The sequence below is a fragment of the Carassius carassius genome, chromosome 17 (genome assembly GCF_963082965.1).
Source record: "Carassius carassius chromosome 17, fCarCar2.1, whole genome shotgun sequence".
Lineage (NCBI taxonomy): Eukaryota > Metazoa > Chordata > Actinopteri > Cypriniformes > Cyprinidae > Carassius > Carassius carassius.
The window spans coordinates 4,069,865-4,092,282 of NC_081771.1; the positions used below are offsets into that span (position 1 = coordinate 4,069,865).

General features: G+C 39.3%; 1 protein-coding gene across 1 annotated transcript; it reads left to right on the forward strand.

Moving 5' to 3' along the window:
• The first annotated feature begins 7,213 nt into the window (after positions 1–7,213).
• On the forward strand, positions 7,214–22,200 carry LOC132160796 (retinoblastoma-like protein 1). Its single transcript, XM_059570486.1, has 22 exons — positions 7,214–7,488; positions 8,879–9,012; positions 9,222–9,422; positions 9,502–9,566; positions 9,848–9,976; positions 10,434–10,579; positions 10,687–10,751; positions 10,919–11,105; positions 11,411–11,577; positions 11,695–11,807; positions 11,913–12,016; positions 12,185–12,322; positions 12,435–12,599; positions 12,701–12,836; positions 13,091–13,324; positions 13,417–13,607; positions 13,688–13,864; positions 14,422–14,493; positions 14,716–14,800; positions 20,115–20,263; positions 20,358–20,522; positions 20,833–22,200. The coding sequence occupies exons 1-22, from the start codon at positions 7,330–7,332 to the stop codon at positions 21,001–21,003; spliced, it is 3,153 nt and encodes a 1,050-aa protein (XP_059426469.1). The 5' UTR covers positions 7,214–7,329; the 3' UTR covers positions 21,004–22,200.
• The last annotated feature ends 218 nt before the right edge of the window (positions 22,201–22,418 follow it).

A 22,418-nucleotide genomic window follows, 5' to 3' on the forward strand; every position in this document is an offset into this window, starting at 1 on the left:
AAAGCTAAAAGGAAAAAAAAAAAAAAAAAAAACCCCGAATACATCATAACAATGTTATGTTTCGAGCCTCTTTGTAGAAGTAAACATGTAACACTTCACTGAATCAAAAACATGACGTCATAAAGATCATGAAAAACTAGGATTTACTTATCCTATAAACCTGCATAACAAAGACAGTTGTTCCCTGAGAAAATGAACTTGGAAAAATGAACTAGAAAACTGTCTGACACCATCACGCTTTTAGTGCACTCAAGATATGTCGTCACACTTTACTGAAGTTTCAGATTGCTGTTCAGAAAAAGTATCATATTCACATTTTTTGCTTTAAGACGATTACGCCTCTGGCTGATTATTTCTCCGGCCTTAGACGGCTTTTTGTGCTTGCTCGTACAGTTTGGGAATTTCACCTGTCATCATGGATTTCCGACAAGGGATCTGGTATCGGGGATCCACCACCTTCATAAAATGCCGGAAACCTTGATCCTCTACCATTGAAATGGGTTGTAAGTCCTTCACAATCATTTTGGCCAGGCCCATTGTGATAGCACGTGCTCTTTGAGACTCACCTGAAAAGGATAAAGTTTTCAAGTCACTTTCCAATTAACTGTCATATCTGAAGCTGCAGAAGTTTGTGACATATAATTAATGAAATATGAAATTATGGTTTCCAAATGTAAGAAATCATGTTACAGATTAAAACCAATATCCCAACATCATAGTTTTTAATATTTTCTTTTCAATGGAAAAAATAAAACTGTCATGCAAAGATGAAAAATCCCCCAAATTGTATCTCATATTTTCTTATCTTGTTTTAATACTCTGAGCCAGCAATTTTCAACTTCTGTAAATTCCCCTTTAAGGTGTGGAAATTATTTGAATTTCAGATAATTATTTAAACAAAATATTCAGTAAACATTACTAAAAACCAAGACCTAGGCTAATCAACAACTAGACAGTAACGTTACTGGATATACTTATCCCCTTCACCTGAAGTGTCTGTTAAAATTAGATTGTGATTGTAATATTTATAGACTTTATCACTCCACTGTCAAGTCTGTACCTGGATACACTTGGCTATTTTGCAGACTCTCGTGCAGGGTCTTCTGCCGGACTGCGGGTGGTGCAGGAGACTGGACTTTCACAGCAGCCTCTGCCTGTCTTTTTTCAAGCTCACTGTGGGTCTCGGGGTGCGTCGTCTTTAGATGTTTGAATAAATTGCTTGTGTTGCTGCTGTGGGAAACTTTTTTATCACACACTTGGCACCTTGCCGTGAGTTTATCGACTGGTGAAAAATAACACCACACCACGCTTCGTTTTTTGTCTGCCATATTATATGCTTCTTAGTTCAACTTCTTTCCCTCCGACTCCCGCTTTCGTGCTGGGCTGGTGGCCTTGGCTGGCTCAGCTGTGTGTGTGTGTGTCGTTGTCGGCTGTGACGCTCAACAATGACGCTCGCTCATTCGCTCGTCTCCTGTCACGTGACATGGACCAGCTCAATACGCCGCCACTGGTACAGCCAGGGGTGTCCCGGCACATAGTAATTTAAAGGCCATGGTGCAGGTTAAACACCACTGTCGATTAATGGGTACATAAAGCAGTCAAGATATGTATATAAAGTTAGAAATGTCTCCAAAATGGTGTTAAAGTCCAGTTTTTGTAGTTTTTGGTTAGTAACGGTTATTTTTTACGCAATTCGGCGATGACGTCACATGAGGCAGCCGTGGTGGAACGTAGCCTCCTCAGCCTTGCTCAGCTACTAGAACTAGTTCTAACACTGACTATGGCGTCTAACTGGGATGAGGAAGAGGTGGCAAGACCCACAGTTAACATTTATGATGGCCCACAGCCATATAATTTCGAACCGTTTAGACGTGAGAGGGCGAATGAGGAAATACCGAGAGCCGATGGCCGTCAAAGACAAATAAATGCATGGTTAGAGGAGAATGACTGGAGAGTTGCTACCATTTAGAAACCCAGCAATGACTGCTGGAGATAGTAGTCTATGAACAGCAGTGCATACAACAAACTTCTTTTTGCGTTCAGTGAATAGCATCGAGTGAAAGTCAACGTTCTCTTTATATCTAGTGAGAGTGATTATGTCGTTGGCTCAGATAAGTAAACTTAGTCAGACGATCTATAAATAGAAGGCATATTACATTTAATAATTACATTGAATAATCACCTAGTGTTTATTTATAAGCTTTTACCTCTTTCTCCGGTGAAAATGTTGTTTGCAAACGTATCTGACGCCGAGTAGGCTGGTCATGTCTTCAGTGTGATTATTGTTGATAGTGCTAAGCAGATGTAACGTGCCTTACGCAGCATCCTGGATTTGAGGCATGCTGCCTGAATCCGTTTGTGCTACACATAGCATACTCGCACTTCAGGCAGGATCATGGTCCCCTTCAAGCCAGCACGCACGAGTATGTTCATGGTTTATGTTTACTTTACCAATCTTTTTACACGGAGTCCTTTGAACAACAGCTAATTGGTGTCAGGAGATGTGTTGCATACACAATAAACATGCATAAGAGACAGGCTTAAAATGACGTTTACAACTTACTTACAGAGTTTTAAACTTAAAAATCTTTCCTACTTATTCCTAGGCAATACCGGTACACTGCGTACAGACAGGCTATACGCTGGGCTTATGGAGTTTTAGGCAGGAGTATAAGGAAGCCTATACCCTCTTGTGTGGTTTCAACCATCAGACAAAAATTCCAAAGTGGTGACCAGACCTATCAGGGCGTTCAATGGCCTCGTTTGGATGAAAATGAATAAAAATAATTGCTTATTCTGTTGTGATCACCCAATTACCCTTAAAATGTTATAAAGTACACAGAACACACGGATTTTGATAAGAAAAAACTGTTTATTTGGCATTTCTTGTAATGGTTACTGAACATTTAAACATTTACTGAACAAAGACACAGGTTGGAAGTAAACAAATCTATATAAAAAAAATGGTTAGGCACAAAACCTACAAGGAACACTGATGAAGGGCTAGAACTGAAACGTTTGCACATTGTTTCTTTTGCCTGCAATATTGTGGTCTTACCTGAGGGTCAACTGATCTTTCTCTTTCACACACACACACACACACACACACACACACAGTGATGCATGCAAAAGCACATCAAGCAGACACACAGTGAGCCCCCCACCCCACACACACACACACGCACACACAGTGACGCATGCAAAAGCACATGAAGCAGACACACAGTGAGCCCAGACAACACCGCACACAGAGGTTGACAAGGCACAGGTAAAATGATTGGTAAATTATTTTTAATTACATACAACAAATTCCATGCAAATAACAGACAGAGGAGCAGACATGCAGCATGCAGGACCCCTTGAATGGGGTACAGCGACAATTATTGCCACAAAGACGAAAAAAAGTAATTTTGTGCAAAGTAAAACCAAAGCAACAGCACACAAAGAAAAAACAAAACATGCAGCATGCAGGAAACCACCACCAAATGAGAGGACAGGGACAGAAGGAAAAAAAGATAAATACTTACAGCTAAATCATTGGACTTGTCTGTGAAAAAAAGAAAAGAAAAAAAAAGTGAAATTAGTTTTTTTTGTAGCGTGACTGCCGGGCTAGGTAGAGGCTGACGACCTCCTCCTTAGGAACCTGTTCGAAGGATTTGGCGATGGGGGCGGGTGCATCGGAGGACAAATTGGCACTAACCTCTCGAAGAGCTGCAGGTGATTTGGTGTAGCTTTCCCGAAGGGCCTTCATCAATGATGTTGCATAACCTGTAGACATAATAATAATAATAATAATGCTGTATAAAGATCATTGCCACTGTCATTCAAACTACAGTACACAAAAAAAAAGAGCATTCAAAATGGTATATATTGGTTTTAAATTATCTCACTTGTGGTGGGGGTCACAAGTGTAAGGTGGCTCCTTATCAAACAAGTCCTCCTCATCCTCCTCATGCATCGGCTCTTCGGGCGCCCATGATAATTCACTGATGACAGAGGCATTATCATCTTCATCTGTCTGTTCTGGACTAGCGAGGGGAGTGGAGGTTTGTGGGCTAAATGACGTCTGTGTGCCCACACTGACCATCTTGGGCTTCAGGTTAACCTGCACAGCTGTGGAGAGGCAGTAAACATACCCAGACATGTGACAATTATGGCAAATCTAAGCGGCTATGTTTGGTGTAGGCTATGTATTAATTTAATCAATGTGTATGGAAATGTCCTGCTTGCATAGATACTGGCAATGTTTTAGACAGAATATCTACCCCTTAAAATACCCAAGATTTATCGTGAGACCATCGGGGGGGCTTCAGATAACACTGTGTCTCAGCGTCAGAAGTGGAGGAGGGCAAGGGCTGATCCCCAGTATCGACACTCTCCACAGTGTCTACACTGTCCACGGTCTCCTGCTGTGAGACGTCTGTCAACATCTTGCGAAAACAAATATAAAAAAAGGGTCAGCGAAATGCAAGGGTGTAGTGGTGAAATAAGAGGTGGGTACACTATGAATACTTAGATCAGTGATTAGCAACCAAGGGTACACAAGCACATTGCAGGGGTACATGGAAACATTTAATCATTTATTTTCAACTTGGAAGTACTAAGAATTATTTACTTATCATCTTTGAAATGCCAAGACGATAAGTAAATATTCCCAGTCATTGCATAAGTTCATCAATAAATTGGGACGTGTGTGCTACAACTAGTTTCCCAGTGGAAACAATAACCTATGGCACAGCTGTACCAAAATCAAAACAGTGTGAGTGGGTGAGAAAAAGGCTAAGAGGGTACACAAGAGAAAAAACTTAGATTACAGTACAGTGGACCCTGATATGCGCTACTCAATGTTTTAAAAAATACATAAAAGACATTCAGAACATATTTGATGATGTTGAAGGTTACTGTTAAATGTTTACACCAATACTAGTGGTAATAGATGTCTAGAGTACATGTGGTCCATAAACTCTATGAGGTAGTGAATTTACTGAGAGGTAGCTAAACTCTGAAGTGAGAAGTGGATAAACTGTTTCTGACATTTCAGCGGTGGGTAAACTGCGTTTACTTGCGTTTAGTCTCCACTACAGCCCTGTCGACACGGTCACGGTCAAATATATGTGAAAGAGAACCGTAGCAGACTAACACAAAACGCAAACACACTATTGTGAAAGCCGCTTGATGATCATCACCACTGATCCAAACACTAGCCATGAAGCTTTCATGACGATATGGACATTTACTACAGGGCAATTTGGTTTTGGCTCATATTCGTGAATCACAAAATATGCTCTTCTAACGTCTGAGTGATCTTGTTTGTAGTGGAGGCTGTGTCAAAGGGAACATACACACAGATCTAGCTAACACGCAACTTGTAAACATTAACGTTAGCATGATGCTTACCGTGGCAATAGCTCGCTTGCGGCAGACGGTGGTGTCTCTTGACCTCGGGACAGGGCAAGCAGAGAGGTTTGGATTCACAGACGGCACGGCGGTAGGAATTTTCTCATTCTTTAAACCAAGTGCGACCATCTTGGCGTCCCCTGAGTGGTAATCCTCCTCGTTGAAATGCGCGCTGCATATTCTCGAGTAGGCGGTGACAGAGCTAGCTGAAAAATCTGCCCGCCTAATCTTGACAAATTGCACCCAGCTTCGGAAGATCCCTTTGTCCTTAGGGAAACAATGGACCCTATGTCCAGTTTTGCTGGAGTTCTTGCACCCGGCACAAACACAGCGATACACCATTTTATCTATTTATTATCTACTCTTTCTCTAAGCTATCTGTTATGCTATGCTATGCTATCTCTCACTATCTATCTATTTTATGTTATGTTATTCTATCTATCTATCTATCTATCTATCTATCTATCTATCTGTCTGTCTGTCTATCTATCTATCTCTATATCTGTCTATTTACTTATATATCTGACACTGTCACTCTTTCACTAGCTGCTACTCTCACTACTCGTCTCACTCTCTCTCAATGGCGGGCTTTCGTCTGCTAGCTAGTGCCTCATGTGACGTCATGGAATGCATGCGGGAGAAATAAGAATCATCGCTAACCGCTAAAATATCACCTACTTTTCCTTATTATATTTCTTTTTTGTAATACTTTACAACATCAAATACAATGGATAACTGTTTAAATGTTTATTACCAACTAGAAAAGTGTAAAAAAAAAAAAAAAAAAAAACCTGCACCATGGCCTTTAAGGAAGTAATCTAAAACAGCTGAAAGTGATACATATTACAATTAGTGATACAATTATAATTTTTTAGTTTATATCGATATTTTTTTAAGGAAATCGATGCCAAATGAGTAGCGCGAGGATATCGATCTATCGATACTACAGGATCGATACGCCCATCCCTACTTCTGCTCTTTCCTCTTGGGACCGAGGCGTATGCCATCCACAAGCCTAGATTTCTCCTCCGGTAACAAAGCTTGGCAGATCTTTATAACTTCCCTCCGGCCGTCCTCTGCCTCGGTCTAGCGAACTCCATATAATTTGAGGTTCCATCGTCTAGAGTACGCTTCCAATTCGTACACACGGTTTTCGATCTGATCGACTTAAGTAGTAACGTTACACTTCTGTAACCTTTGTTCCATGCAGGACACGTTTTCTTTAAGCATGACAACTTCAGCGCAGCTTGATTCATTTTTTTTTTCTCCAATTCGTCCAATCTAGCACCCAACTTTTTTTCAATTCCGTCTGCCCGATCGTTAATGAGCTGGGAAAGCGTGGTGATGATATTGTCACCATCCATAGTGATTTCTTTTCTTCTTTCTTTTTTTGGAGCAGGGGATTCCCTAGGGGTAACTGGTAATTGAGGGAAGTCTTCATCATTGACAGCAATCAGCTGTTCGACATAATCATGACTAGCGTCCATTAAGACATTGGTAGAAGCAAGGGAGTTAAGTTAGCACCTGTATTCGATCCTATTCTTTTTTTGCTTTACAGACATGTTTCCACCACAAATTAACCAATTATTATATAAACAACTAACCTGAGATGAACGATAGAAAACTGGGTCTTTATAATGAAAAAAAGTTAATCAAATAAAAGTTGGCAAAGCAGAGCTAATTAAAGCACTTCTTCACTATGCGCTATCTTGCCGCCTCCCCTCCATGCTCCTTTGCTGTCGTCTTTGTTGTTGTAATGACGCCATCTACTCCTGTTCGCCCATTGGCGGAGAGGAGCCCCTTTTCGCGCCATCCGCGTGTCTCGGCATTGTGGGATAGCATCAGGAGGTCATCGGCGCTCCGGGTCAACTCCATGTTTTACTAAAACACCTTTCTTTGGACATTTATTACGGATTTGAACGGATTCCAGCAATGCGTGGGGATGAAACGGATTCGGAGTCCGTTAAATCAGCCGATGGTTCGATTCGGAGCAATCTCGAGGCGCTTTGTCAAGAGCTCAATATGGACGAAGAGACGGCAGCAGAAGCGCTTGAGAACTTCAGCTCGATCTGGAACACGTACACGCTAGAGGTGCGACTTTAATTCACATTCAAACAACAACCAAACTAACGTTACAGGAACAGCTGATGCTTTCCCCCGCCTTCAACTAGTCTGTGTTTATACAGACATAGTCAAAATAACCAGTAGCCTACTACTAGTAGCGTAATGGCATTCACACTGGATTTCTCTAACGTAACGTTACCATGGTATGAATACCATTATACTACCATAGTAACGTTACATATCGAAAATACAACTGTTGTACCGGTGTATTATATTACACTAAAACGCTTCCACAGATTCTGAGAAATAACATTTAAAACGCTTCAGAAATGACCAAGGGTTCCCTGATATGTCACATGACATTCACAAAGAGAAGATTAGGAAGTCTGGGAAAGATGCGTGTTTCCTCACTGGCTGCTTGATCTGTCAGACTTCTGTAGATTAAAGATAGAAGTGCTGCTCATTTTATTCAAGCTTAACCTTGTAAAAACTGACATACGAAATAATGGTCACGAAAATTGCATTTATTTGAAATTCCAGATGATTAAAAATAAGATATAAGAAAAGTTTGTTTTGTATCATATCTGATGCATTAGACGTCCATGGGTTTTTGGAGAGTATGGAGCTCATACTTAAGGAGGAAAAAAAAACTGCTCAGAGGCTCAACCTCTATGCTTTGTGCTGTTTCTGATATATATATATATATATATATATATATATATATATATATATATAAATAAATAATATGGCCAAAAAGAACATTGTTAGCTTGTAAGGTAAGATGAAATTATATTTAAATGTGTAGTTTTATGATAAAAGCTCAGTAGTTTTTATTGTGGGGGAATGACGTAATGCAATACTGTAATGATTGATAAATCAAATAATGTTTTTGTTTACTCCATGAAAAAAATTATTCGATTTAATAACAGAAATTTAATAAAATGTGTGTACACATGAGGTGATGTACCAGAGGTGAAATTCTTAGGTGCATGTCTCTGTAACATGGCAGTATAAACAACACAGCGTATTATGTACAATTGGCAGTGTATATTTAAATAACAATGCTTGCATTTTACACAAGATACACCGTATACACAAGGAATAGACAATATACACAGGAAGTTTACATATGTTATAACCGAATGCAGTCACAGTAATCCAAGATGTGTAAACCACAGTCTGAAGGTGATCATTTTACAATTATACTAAAAGGCCTAAAAAATTTAAATCTATCAATCATACGATAGAAAGCATGCAGTCGGTTTTTCAGCAAGGCTCTGGATATGTTGATGATTTAGAGGCCATAGAAATGAATGAATCTTATGATACGGTGGGCATTAGGGTTGATTGATCTCTGTGTGATGTGTTCCTGTGCGTGTGTGTGTGTGTTGATTTGTGTTGTGTTTGGTTGTGTCAGGGCGATGTCGTTCACTGGCTGGCCTGCTCTCTGTATGCTGCCTGTAGGAAGAGCTCAATCCCCACTGTGGGACGGGGTGTGATGGAGGGCAACGGCGTTTCCCTTACAAGGATCCTGCGCTCGGCGAAGCTCAGGTAATGCTCTGGAACAGACATGGACAGATACCTGTGGGATGGGCGTCCACTCCTCTAATTTCAGTTTATTTAATGGAAAAGTGTTAGTTTGAGTTAGAAGAGATACAATGGCAAGAGCATTTATTGTATGCATTCAAGGATTTTTCATTTGTCATAAATGAAGGTGTTTGTATTAAGATGGGAGTGTTGTTGTGCTCTTTTTCTTCTAGTTTGATTCAGTTCTTCAGCAAGATGAAGAAATGGTCAGACATGTCGAACCTCTCTCAGGATTTCCGCAGCCGCATAGGTCGACTAGAACGCAATTTTGAAGTGTCGACTGTGATTTTTCGTAAATTTGAGCCAATATTTCTGGACATGTTTCAGAATCCTCAGGTTGAACCTCCCCGGATGCCTAGAAGCCGCAAACACCGGTAAATCTGCCTGCCTTTTCTCTCCTTTCTTAGCTTTCTTTTGAAAAAGAAAATGGTAACATATTTCTTTCTTTTGTAGGCGTCTTCCATGCCACGTCAGTGACGTCTTCAAGTTCTGTTGGACTCTCTTTGTGTATACAAAAGGTAATTAGACTGAAAGAAGCCTTCCCTGTTTAAACTATAGACCATCAGTGTGGTATACATAAGCCTACTTACACACTCCGTCATATAATGCTATTAACCATGTAAAAACCATGTACCTTCAAACAAGAGTAAAAACCGTGTATTTGTAAAAGTTTGGGATTGGTAAGATTTTTTTTAATGTTTTTGAGGGATTTTTAAGTAAGGGAAAGGAGTGTTTTTAGTTATCTTAGGCATTCTGAATGCTAAAGTAAACTCATGACATGATTTCTGCTTTATTTCAGGCAATTTCCGTATGATTGGAGATGACCTGGTCAACTCGTATCACCTCCTGCTCTGCTGTCTGGACCTGGTGTTTTGCAACGCCCTCATGTGTTCCAACAAGAAAGATCTCATCAATCAATACTTCAGAGGTAAAACTCCCTTAGCCTCACTGTGAGAGTTTCCTTGATTAATTGTTGATTTTCTGTTTACAAGGCATTATCCTTGAAGGCAGACAGAGTTATTTTAGAGTTCGAGTTCATTGATTGCATTAGAGTTGTAGTTAGTTTAAAACGCCACAACTTCTAACTGTTCATCAATGACCCTATGAAATGGTTTGAGATCTTTCCTGTATTATTAGATGAAACCGAAACATGGGTCAGGCCACAGAACATCACAATTATATCTCACAAAAAATGTTTCAGTCTACTTGTTGTGTTCAGTATTTTAGGAGTAAATTAATATACAGGTGTCACAATTTAGGACTGAAATATGAACTGAAAACCTTTTTTAATCAAAAACAGTCTTAAAAGATTCATTTATGATCAGAATAGTAGGTTGCTTTGTTGGAAATGCTTCATTTATAGTCTTTTGCTCACCTCTCTTTAGGACTACCGAAGGATACAGAAAACTTGGAGGAAATACCCTGTGTCATTGACAAGTTGTGTGAGCTGCATGATGGGTTGGTGGTGGAGGCCAAAGGCATAAAGGAGCACTACTTCAAACCCTACATAAAGACACTGTTTGAGAAAAGAGTGAGGAACATGCACACGCGCACACACACTTTTACATCCAGTCTTCACTGCAAGAACAACATGAATGTTTACAGCTTGGGCTAAAAATATTCCTTTATTTTTCTCAGATATTAAAAGGTGATGCTGAGACTCTGACTAAGTTGCTGGATACCCCAAATTTCCAAGACAACAAGTAAGCCTATGCCTTAATTTCTATATATATATATATATATATATTTATTATTATTATTTTTGTTCTTTTATGCATTTCCTGCAATTTTGCATTTAAATAAAAAGATGAAAGTATAAATTGGAATGCCTTGTGTTAATAAGCACTTGTATATGATTTTTTTTCTTCAGTAAATCCATAAACCGTGAGTATGAGGAATATGTTTTGACTGTGGGGGATTTCGACGAGCGAGTGTTTCTGGGGGCCGACGCAGACGAGGAGATCGGCACACCTCGCAAGGCCACCGCTGAGCCTCCATCAGGTCAACTATCCGCCCGCATGCACGTGGAGAACCACCTTCAGCAGCACTTTGAGAAGGTACTGAAGATTTCTTTCACTGCTGCTACATTGAAGTAACATTTTATCATGCTAATTGTCGATCTTAGCTGAAATATTACTGCTTCAGTCAAATATAGTGTCAAATGATCTTTCAGAATATGCTAATTGCTACTGAAGAAAAATGTATTATGATCAATGATGAAAACAGTTATGCAGCTTAATATTTCTTTGGAAACCATGATACATTTTACAGGATTCTTTGAATTTAATGTGTTCTTGCTGAATAAAAGTATTCTTTAAAAAAAAAAAAAACTTTTGCCTCAGCCTGTTGTGTTTTTGCACAGACGCGTTCCCTTGCTCCGTCTACGCCTCTAACGGGTCGACGGTATCTGAAGGAGAAAGAGGTGCTGGTCACCCCCGTTTCCTCAGCTACCCAAAGTGTGAGTCGACTGCAGAGCATGGTGTCCGGCCTCCGAAACGCTCCCAGCGATGCTCTGGTCCAAATCTTTAAGTAAGTATCTTGCAAAAATCATGCATGTGTGTCCAAGTATGCATAACCCATCATGATGGCTCTCAGTCCTCAGTGTGTTTTCTTCAGTTATATTTTATTTTCACCTTGTTTTTATAGTTCCTGCTCTCGAAATCCCACTGAATCCATTCTGAACCGAGTGAAGACCATGGGAGAGAGGTTTAAACAGGCCTACACCAAACCCACAGATGACCTGCCAGGAGCACATATGGGTCAGATATACTGCACATCAAAAAAAAAAAAGATGTTTAATTCAGGCTATTGTTATGAAAGCCTCATATTTCGTCTTGTAAGCAAGTGCTTGTTCTTGTGTGCAGATTTTGCAGAGAATCGTCTGAAGCTGGCGGAGATCTTGTACTTTAAGATCCTGGAGAATATCATGACTCAAGAGATGAAGAGATTACAAGGGAAAGACATGGCGGTAAGTCAGTGTAACTGCTAAACCTGATGAATGCACTAGGAAAAACCATTCAGTGTGTATTTATCACCAGACAGAAAGAGTAAAATGGATTTTTGCCAGATGTTATTTTTGTGTTTTATATCTACAGCTCTTACTTTCGGCTTCCTCTCTTCTCCTGATCTCTCTCAGGTCCTGTTGGAGCAGGAGGTGCTCCATTGCTCTCTGTTGGCGTGCTGTCTGGAGGTGGTGCTGTTTGCGTACAGCTCTCAAAGAACATTTCCCTGGATACTAGAAATCTTTCAGATCCCACCATTCTACTTTTACAAGGTACAGAACGGTATTGCCTCACGTTGCAGTAGATATTGAAAATCACAACAGACTGTTAAGACCTTTAAAGAAAACGATGTATTTTGAAGTACTAAAGCAAATGGTTGTGTAGGTGATTGAGGTGTTCATCCGCTCCGAGGAGGGTTTGTCCCGAGACATGGTGAAGCATTTGAACAGTATAGAGGAGCAGGTGCTGGAAAGCAAAGCCTGGACCAGAGACTCGGCCCTGTGGACGGCACTCAATAACGCTAATAATAAAGTCCCCACTGTAGAAGAGGTACATACAAACCAATTTATAGGGTGAACTTATTGTAAAAAATGTAAATAGAATTTACAATTAAATTACAGAATATAACCTGTTTTGTATTTGATTCTTAGGTGAATTTTCCCAGTAATTTTGACACGGGCAACAATACAGGCGGTCCCACTCACCTCCCGTTGGTGGCGCTATCTCCCATCGTCCACCCTCGCATCAGGGAGGTCCGCACAGGCCTGGGGTCCAGCGCACGCAAAGGTGCCACACAATAAGGCTAGACTTTGAGACTGCATGAATGTGAAGAATATTAAAGGAGAGGGACGTTTCAGAGAGCGTTTGTTTGATCAAAAATGATTGGGAATGTATTTGGTCCATTTACCATTTTAAAATGCATACATTAATGCATATATAAAATATTACAATTTATTCATTTAAGTAACACTTTAAAATAAGGCCTTTTTGTAATTTGTAATAAGATGTACTCATATGGCTAATATTTCTTTCTCTCTTAGACGTCCCTCAGTCTCCCATCTATCTCCACGACCGCTACAGCTCACCTGCAGCCGGCAGCGCTAAGAGACGCTTGTTTGGTGACGATCCTCCACCACAGTCCCCAGTGAAAAGAATCTCAGTCACTCCCATCAAAATCATTCCCAGCAGCACAGAAAACAACCAGAACACCAGCACAACGACCGTCCTCTCCATGGCCACAGGAAACGGCCAGCAGCTCACCATTCCACTGCCAGGTACCACTTTTGTTTCTTGTTGACATTTATTTGACAAAAAGAGACACCACGAAATTGTGTTTTTGTTGACGTGATGGTTCCTCATCCTTCAGTGGTAAAGAACCAGACGGGCGGCATCACAGTCATCCAACTTCAGGCAAATGATATGCACCCCCTCACCGCCCAGTTCTTACTGACCGCTTCCCCCAGCCGAACCTCAGCTCCACCCGCCAGCTCCGACACACAGCCACCGGCCATCAACAAACCCCGGCGCACTGGATCCCTCGCCCTCTTCTTCAGGAAGGTGAGGAAATGTGTGCTGGGCTTTTTTTCACCTGCTCTTTGTTAGCGGAAGTGCATATATGCTGTTGCTTGTCCATTCAGGTGTATCATTTAACCAGCGTGCGTCTGCGAGACCTGTGTCTGAAGCTGGACATCTCATCGGAGCTGCGAGGGAAGATCTGGACGTGTTTTGAGCATTCGCTGCTGCACTGCACTGACCTGATGAAGGACCGGCACCTGGACCAGCTGCTGCTCTGTGCTGTCTACATTATATCAAAGGTACGGCTTTGGAAATGTGGAGAGTACTACTGTGACGCAGTTGTGCAGAGCTACTGCAAGAACTACACTACCTTTCAAATTTTAGTGTCAATTTTACAATCAAGATTTAGTTTTTTTTTTTTTTTTTTTTTTTAATATAAATTTATTTCTTACCACGGCATTGATGCACACTTGCACTTATTTATATATGTTTATATTTTTAGTGAAAATACAGACGTATTGTGAAATATAATTGCAATTTAAGATGTTTTCTTTTTTTAATATATTCCAAAGTGTAAATGTGTAAATATTCCCGTGATGCATGCAAAGCTGAATTTTCAGCATCATTACTCACGTGTCTTCAGAAATCATTTTAATATGCTTTTTAGCTCTTTGCTAAAAAGAAAACATTTCTTCTTATTATTATCAATGTTAAAAACAGTCCTTGCTTAATAGTTTTAACTTCTTTAAAAAATACATATTGACCCAAACTATATAAAGCAGAATTATCTCTTGAGGGATTTTCATTTAAATAGTTTGTTTGTTTGTTTTTTTGAACTTGTTCGCTTCTTCTACAGATCACAAAACAAGAGCACACTTTTCAGGACATTATGAAATGCTACCGAACCCAACCTCAAGCCAACAGTCATGTGAGTATCAACAGTCTTAGTCTTTCCACACCTGCAACTTTTACTTGTGTTTTTTGTTGTTTGTGCATGTTTAATGTGGAAATGCACATAAATGTCAAAGGTACACAATCTCTGTTTGCCCCAGCTACCTTATGTAAAAAACATAGAGTTCGAGCTGTAATGACTGCACATATGAGTCTTTGGTGCATCCGCATCCACAACATTTCGTTGGTGTGTTTGTAGGTGTACCGCAGTGTTTTACTGAAGAGGCGGCCCAGAGAACAGCAGACAGATGAGAACATGGAAGTGGATCCACCGGCAGAACAGTGTAAGGATAATGTCCTAAATATTTCTTTATCCTTTTTTTTTTTTTTTTCTCTCTAATGCACAATATATATTACTGAAGATAATGTACCAGTTTCCACAAAAATATTACACACTGTTGGTGTTTCTTGAGCAGCAAATCAGAATATTATAATATTTAAGGTGCTTTGTGACACAAATGATGCTGAAAATTCAGCTATGCATAACAGGAATGATTTACATTTTAAAATGTATACAAATAGAAAGTATATTAGCCTTGGTGAGCAGAAGAGACTTCTTTCAAAAACATAATGTTACCAATCGCAAACTATTGAATGGGTATGTAATAATTTAATTATGATGTTGGCAAAAGTCTTCTTGTGTGTGTGTGTATATATATATATATATATATATATATATATATATATATATATATATATATATATATATATATTATTAGTGGTGGGCCGTTATCGGCGTTAACGTGCTGCGTTAACGTGAGACTCTTATCGGGTGATAAAAAAAATATCGCTGTTAATCTATTCTCAAAGTTGGGTTGGGAGCTGGGTCTATACTAAGCAAGCTATGATGACTTTCACCTTGATATTTTATATAACCGACTGGCTGAGGCCAGCCTAAAAAGATGCTCAGGACAGTTGACGGGCCACTGCTGCGAATCGTCATGAAAGCTTATCTTTTTCACGTGTTTTTAAGCCTTACCGCTTGTCGATTTAAACATTACAACATCCAAACACAAGACGCGGAAACAGTGTAGCTGGTTACTCACGCGCTGTGTTCGGTGCGCACGAGAGAGAGAGCCGCATATCACGGACAGCGACACTGAACCGAGCTCTCTTCTGCGAAGCTCTCCTCGAAGTCCCTCTATGGGATTATAATCCCGCCAAATGTATTGCAGTCACAGAGCGAAAAATAACAAGCAAATATCAAATATTTAAAAACACGTGTAAAATAATAACACAGAAAACCGAAAAACAAATGCAGTTTTTTTTAAATAACAAAAAGTGCAGTCAAGGATCGAAAAATAAGCATAAATCAAAAATGTAAACGCATTTAAAATTCTATTGCACAAAACTGAAACATGAATTAAAAATTTTCCAAATCTCAAACAAAATCAGGTTTCCTGCTCATATGTAATTTTTTTGCGTGCTTGTGGTTTTTTCCCCTTTGCTCGTTTCCACGTTCTGCGCTTGCGTTTCTAAAAGTTGCAGTTTGAGTTTCATGTAAATCAGGGCAGGCCTCAGCATCACCATTGGCCCGCAAGTTCTAGATTGACAGCTGCGCCTCTAGCCAATCAGTCCAAGGGGGAGTTGACGTCACTCCAATGCGACTCGTGGCTGCTGTGGCAGGTGTGTGTGTGTGTGTGTGTGTGTGTGTGTGTGTGTGTGTGTGTGTGTGTGTGTGTGTGTGTGTGTGTGTGTGTGTGTGTGTGTGTGTGTGTGTGTGTGTGTGAAGTAGAGGGTGATGGTAACACGGGAGTGGATTTTCAAATCTCTCCCGTCCCAATCCCTCCCAAAAAAACTGGGGGAAAATCCCGTCCCATTTCCCGGAATGACTAACGATATCCCTCTCCCATGTTGTATTTATTTATTTATTTTTCAGCCGGAATCTGTCAGTTACAGTGAAAAAATACAGCACAGATCACATCACGCCCACTTTTTCTTTTGTTATTTTATTGAACTGAAAGCAGTCATAAATGATGCACATTGTGCATTTCACACACATTTTCTATTTTATTTTTTTCATTTGAGCATAGACATTGCACTCTGATAGTGGCACTCTATAGATTTATTTTTCATACATGGAGTTTCTCGCTCAAGTTCACATTTTAAGAGCAAGTGAGAGCACTGGTGCCTCCATCTGTCCTGCTGTTCAGTGTCCACACACACTTCAATAGCGCACATTTCTGTAGGTCAACATTAGATTGAGCCATATAAAGTTATTACTACATACATCTTTTCGATGAAAAGCTATATTTGAGGTCTATGAATGATAGGTGGGCTTTTGGATGTACTGCCCGATGTAGGCTACTTTATTACCACATAGACCAGCCGTTCAACCAGCCACATAGACCGCGCGAGCGATCCGAATGCATTGGATCTGTGTGCTCTCTTATTGCTCGCGCGGTACTTTGATGTCCTACAGTGATCATTCTGTGCAGCTGCTTCAAATCGAACGCTAATGCTGCTCCTTGTGAAAGCGCGCAGGTGATGGAGATTTACTGCTGATTACACAACCAGCTTTACTGACAAGATAAATTAAATATCGCGTGTGATTTATCGTGCAGCCCAACTGCCTAAAATATAAAGTATTGGTAAATAAACCAAACTAACAAGACACGTGTTAACAGGATATCGGCCTACTCGGACTACATAGTGCTTGCAGAAAATATCATAATACACAAAGGGAATGTTTCTGTCACCCACTAACAAAATATTTATGGCTTATTACCTGAGATCATCCGGGATTTGTCTGCTGACGCTGGTTATCCATCTTCACACACCTGCCACAGCTGCCACGAGTCGCATAGAACATCACAGTCCCGCCCACAGCCGGTGCCGGAAGTAAAAATTCAATACAATTTCTGCATTGACATTTGGGAAATAAGCCATAAAAACGTAACCATACATGGTAGACTTAAAACCAGCTACGGCTGTACTAAGCGATAGTATTTGCTCATATAAACACCAAAAGTTCATGGGGCACTAACCTTGTTTTGAGATAAATTCCTTTTATTCGCAATGTCTTGGATAAGTACTTCATTACCCACAATCCTGAACAATCCCACAGTGATGCATCTGATTAGTGGAACTCGTGTAACTGTCTGGTTAAACCCCGCGAAGGTCCGTTGAAGACTGCAGATCATTTATAAAAAAATAAAATAAAAACCTGTGTTGCGTTTTTGCACTGTAGACTTATCAGTGCAATCATGAGCTCCTTGGCTGCCATGATGGCTTTTTTCAAGGAGGAAAACAAGTGTTCAAAGGGGTGAAAAACACTTTAGATAGGGTCATGTAACGTTAGTTGAGTGTAGCGTGTCCGAGGGTCAGCTTGTGGGTTTAGTAAGGGCCAGCATGAGGGACAAGACCTACAAAGTTTTGGTTAGTTTTGCAGGGAGGTTGGTAACGTTAGTTAGCATTATCATCCACTTTAGCTAGGCTACTGTAGCCTTCATACGGTATGAGTCATATCAAGCATTTTATGATGCCACTTTCAAAACAATATTTAGCCTAGGCATACCTTTTTGTGCATTTACTGAACATTAGTGTAATGGCAACGACATGTGTTGACTACTGAGCGGTGATTTCAGTCAGGTACAAAGCACTGCACCATGTTGCTGACGCTATCATTAACCGCTTTCAAACACGCACACAATATATAAAATACACGATGATAAATATAAAAATCAATACACAATACCTATTTAAAACACGATTTATTTACATGATTAATACTGAAAGAACTGCTATTACTGCCCATTCACTATATAAAATAGAATTCACTGGAGGAAAAAGTTCGCGCGGCCGTCGTTAGATTTGGAAGTCGCTCAAAAGGCTCGTTCGTGGCTGTGGGCTTCAGTCGAATTCAGTGAGGTGCGGTGGTTTATGGGATGAGTAGTTCCTTCGCTCGAAATGAAAATATGTACACAGTCTTGTACCTTTGACTTTTTTTTTTTTTGGATTTTGTCTTACTTTTTTCACTCGAAATGATATGTTGTATGCTTATGAGTTCAGCCGCAGCTGGTTATCCTCAGACATGCTCTAAAACTCTTTAGATACGGATTTTTCCGAAAGTCAATGGGAGAAATGAATGGGAAATTTACTTCCGGTACCAAAGCTCTCTCGGGCTGTGATGCTCTATTGGAGTGACGTCAACTCCCCCCTGAACTGATTGGCTAGAGGCGCAGCTGTCAATCTAGAACTTGCGGGCCAATGGTGACGCTGAAGCCTACCCTGATTTACATGAAACTCAAACTGCAACTTTTAGAAACGCAAGCGCAGAACGTGGAAACAAGGGCAAAGGGGAAAAGACCACAAGCACACAAAAAAATTACATATGAGCAGGAAACCTGATTTTGTTTGAGATTTGGAAAATTTTTAATTCATGTTTCAGTTTTGTGTAATCCATGACTGCGCTGTTTGTTATTTAAAAAAATTGCATTTGTTTTTCGGTTTTGTTATTATTTTACATGTGTTTTTAAATATTTTATTTATGCTTATTATTTTTCGATCTGTGACTGCAATACATTTGGCGGGATTCTAATCCCATATCCCTCCTGCACCCGAACGAACAAATATAAATCGCAGTTTGAACAAACAAAAAGATGTGAAAGAGCCCAATTCAGTACTCGCGGTGTTCTGGTGTTCAGGGCTCACGCAGAGAAAGGCATCTCAAAACACTTGAACACCGAATTTGCTTCTTTTTGCTCTTGTGCCGACAAATACATACAAAATATCCACCTTGGAAATTATGCTCGAAAAAACTGTCAGTTATTTCTTAAGTGAAAGTAAACAGTTGAGGAAAAAAATGGGATGTGTATTATATTGGATGCGTTCATCGTCTCTTAAAGTGACCGCGCCTAATTTAGCTACTGGCTGCTGTAATGTTAATCCAAGAAAATGAAAGAAAATCACTCAATGCTCTTGACTGAATTACTTAGTTTTAACGGTAAAACCAAAAATTATTCAGATACCAGATATATTTTTTGATATATAATAGCAAAACTGTAATAATGTGAGAAATGTTGAAGGTGTCTGAATAAATGTAGGTTTGATCGTATATTTCATTTTTACATTGAAGACTATCCAGTGCTATTTTACATTTAATTATTTGGTTTCTGTACCATGACACCTACAAACTTGAAAAAAACTTAAACGAACATACAGATTAAACAATTTCAAACAGGGCCCACTGGTACAACCTTCACCGGGTCCCCGCTGACCCCAGCTACGGCCTGCTCACGCCTGTTTCACACATACTCCGTCTGCAGTGTGTATGCAGTCCGTGTGGGTTACGTATGTGGTGCTTGAGCGACGTGTTTGCAGTCCGCTAGATTAATTTCAAGATCACAGTGAGATTAATCTAGATTAAAGAAATTAATCTATGCCCACCTCTAATATATATATATATATATATATATATATATATATATATATATATATATATATATATATATATATATATATATATATATATATCTTTTTATATATATATAATATATATCTTTTTATATATATATATATATATATATATATCTTTTTCTTTTTTTTTTCTTCTTTTTTTTATTGCATTTTAAAATATTTGTATTTGTTTGTTTACAGCCAATGAGGGGACTGAACAAGCAAACACAACAGAGGCTGACAGCGAATCAGAGGAAAGAGGAGACCTCATCCAGTTCTACAACTCTGTTTATGTGCTAAAGATGAAATCGTTTGCTCTCAAATATGCACATTCCACACTTGATAATAAGGTTGGTGTATTACTTTCTCTTTTGAAATCCCCCTTTTCTGTTGTTGTTATTTTGGAAAAAGTATTTGAAACTTTCTCCCTCTTTCTCTATAAAGATGGAGGCTCCTCCGTTATCTCCTTTCCCGTCGGTTCGTGCCCAGCCTCTCTCTCCTCGCCGTGTGTCTCAGAGACACTCCATCTTTGTCTCTCCTCATAAAAACAGCTCAAGTCTCACACCCAGTACTGCTTACACGTACAAGTTCACTGGCAGCCCATCAAAGGTTAGTCAAAATACAGGATGTCACAAGCATCAACAGTAATAATTCCCTTAATGGAATATTTCATTAAAAAAAATTGTAACATCCACATCCCTCCAAATCCGTATGACTGACTTCTGAGGAAAACAAAAGGTGTTCTGAAGAATGTCTATATACAATGAAATACACACAGTGCAACAGAGTATAATCATAGTCTGTATATCTGATTGTTACATTTTTATTAAATTAAAAATCAATTCCAATTGTGTCTTTTTACATTTGAATGCTCATACTGTAAGTTTTTCCAAGCCCTCTGCCCTCTGTTTTTCTTCAGGAGCTGAGTGACATAAACCAGATGATCCGTCAGGGTGGGGTGAGCAAGAAGCGGGCGTTCACCATGGAAGGTGATGAGACCGAGTCTCCATCTAAATGCCTGCGGCAAGAGAACGACGACGTGCTTCTCAAACGCCTGCAGGATGTGGTCAGCGAGAGAGCGAGTCTCTAAGCTGTGGGATGCCCAGTCTCCTTACAGACCCAATATAAAGCCAAAAACTCTTCCTGTGTGCTGTTCAAACGACTCCAGGATGTAGAGAGATGCGACAATCAGTCTCTTATCTGTTAATAATCCAGCACATTAATTATGTCACCAAACAGTAGCAAAGCCAAAAATCATGACAGATTTTTTGTTTTTATATCACACCCGAATTTCTGAATATCAGGGAGATTGGTATAAACTTAATAATTTATACCGAATCAAAGAATCATGTATCATGTTTTTCATGATGCTTTCATAAGTAATTTCTTACGTTTTTACAGAGATATTCTGTATCTGTTGTTTTCTCAATCAAGTGACTCGTTTCTCCAGTAGAATCTCCCATGATCTCCCAGATATATTAGTGATTTTTATTTCATTTTAATCAAGTGATTTACTGGCACAATGCACTGGACAAATTGAATCTTTTAATTTTTTCATTTTTTGTTTTGATTTAAGTGTGGTTTTTGGTGAACCTGCCAGTGGTCGCATCAGAGTTTTGCAACAATCCTGCAGTTTTATATTCAGATGCATGTTATCTACACCTCTCTATTAATTGTAATGTTTCTCTTTAAAGTTTAATATTTAGTATTTTCTCCAAACAGTGTTCCGTTTCCTGAAATGGTCATGTTTTCAGTGCATTTAAAAATTTTTCCATCTTCTGGCTCATGTGGTGTACAAATAACTTTTTCAACACTGTTTGTTAAACAGTGAGACAGCTATAATTGTATCATTTGGTTCAGCTCATGTTATTTCATTAACATTAATTGGTCACAGGTGGAAGTGAAAGGTGTTTTCTTTGAATCATGTGATCAGTGCTACAGTATCTGTATTTCTCAGTATTGTCGGTTAATTTGGGATTGCAGTTTTATTCTTGTACAAATGTTTAGTTTATCCATTGTTCTTTTGCCTTCATCTAACTCCATCTCTGATGTCCAACACTGTTGATCTCTTTGCAGTCGGTGCTCTGTATATTCTCTGAAATACTTATTTTATATATGTTTATACAAACTCCATATTTTAAGCTCCATGTTTTTACGCAAAACAATGCTCATGTACTGTTTGTAATTCAGCTTTATTGTAATTGTTGGTTTAATCAATCAGCTGTTGCTCAGTTCGGCAGTGAGTGCCTTAGCATGTACATAACAATAAAATGTATCCGTTCTCAAAGATTTTTTTCCTTATTATGCTGCACTTGTATCTGAAGATATGTGACACTTTTTCTTTAGCTCATTCATCCCTTTCTGATCTAAAAATGTAGAATACTTGTGTTATGGAGGAATCGGATCCAAGTAAAAACTGAAGTTGGATAAGAAAGTTGACAATTGAAAGTTTTTATTTTGTGTAAATTAAATTGCACAATTATGTGCAACTAATGCACGATGACC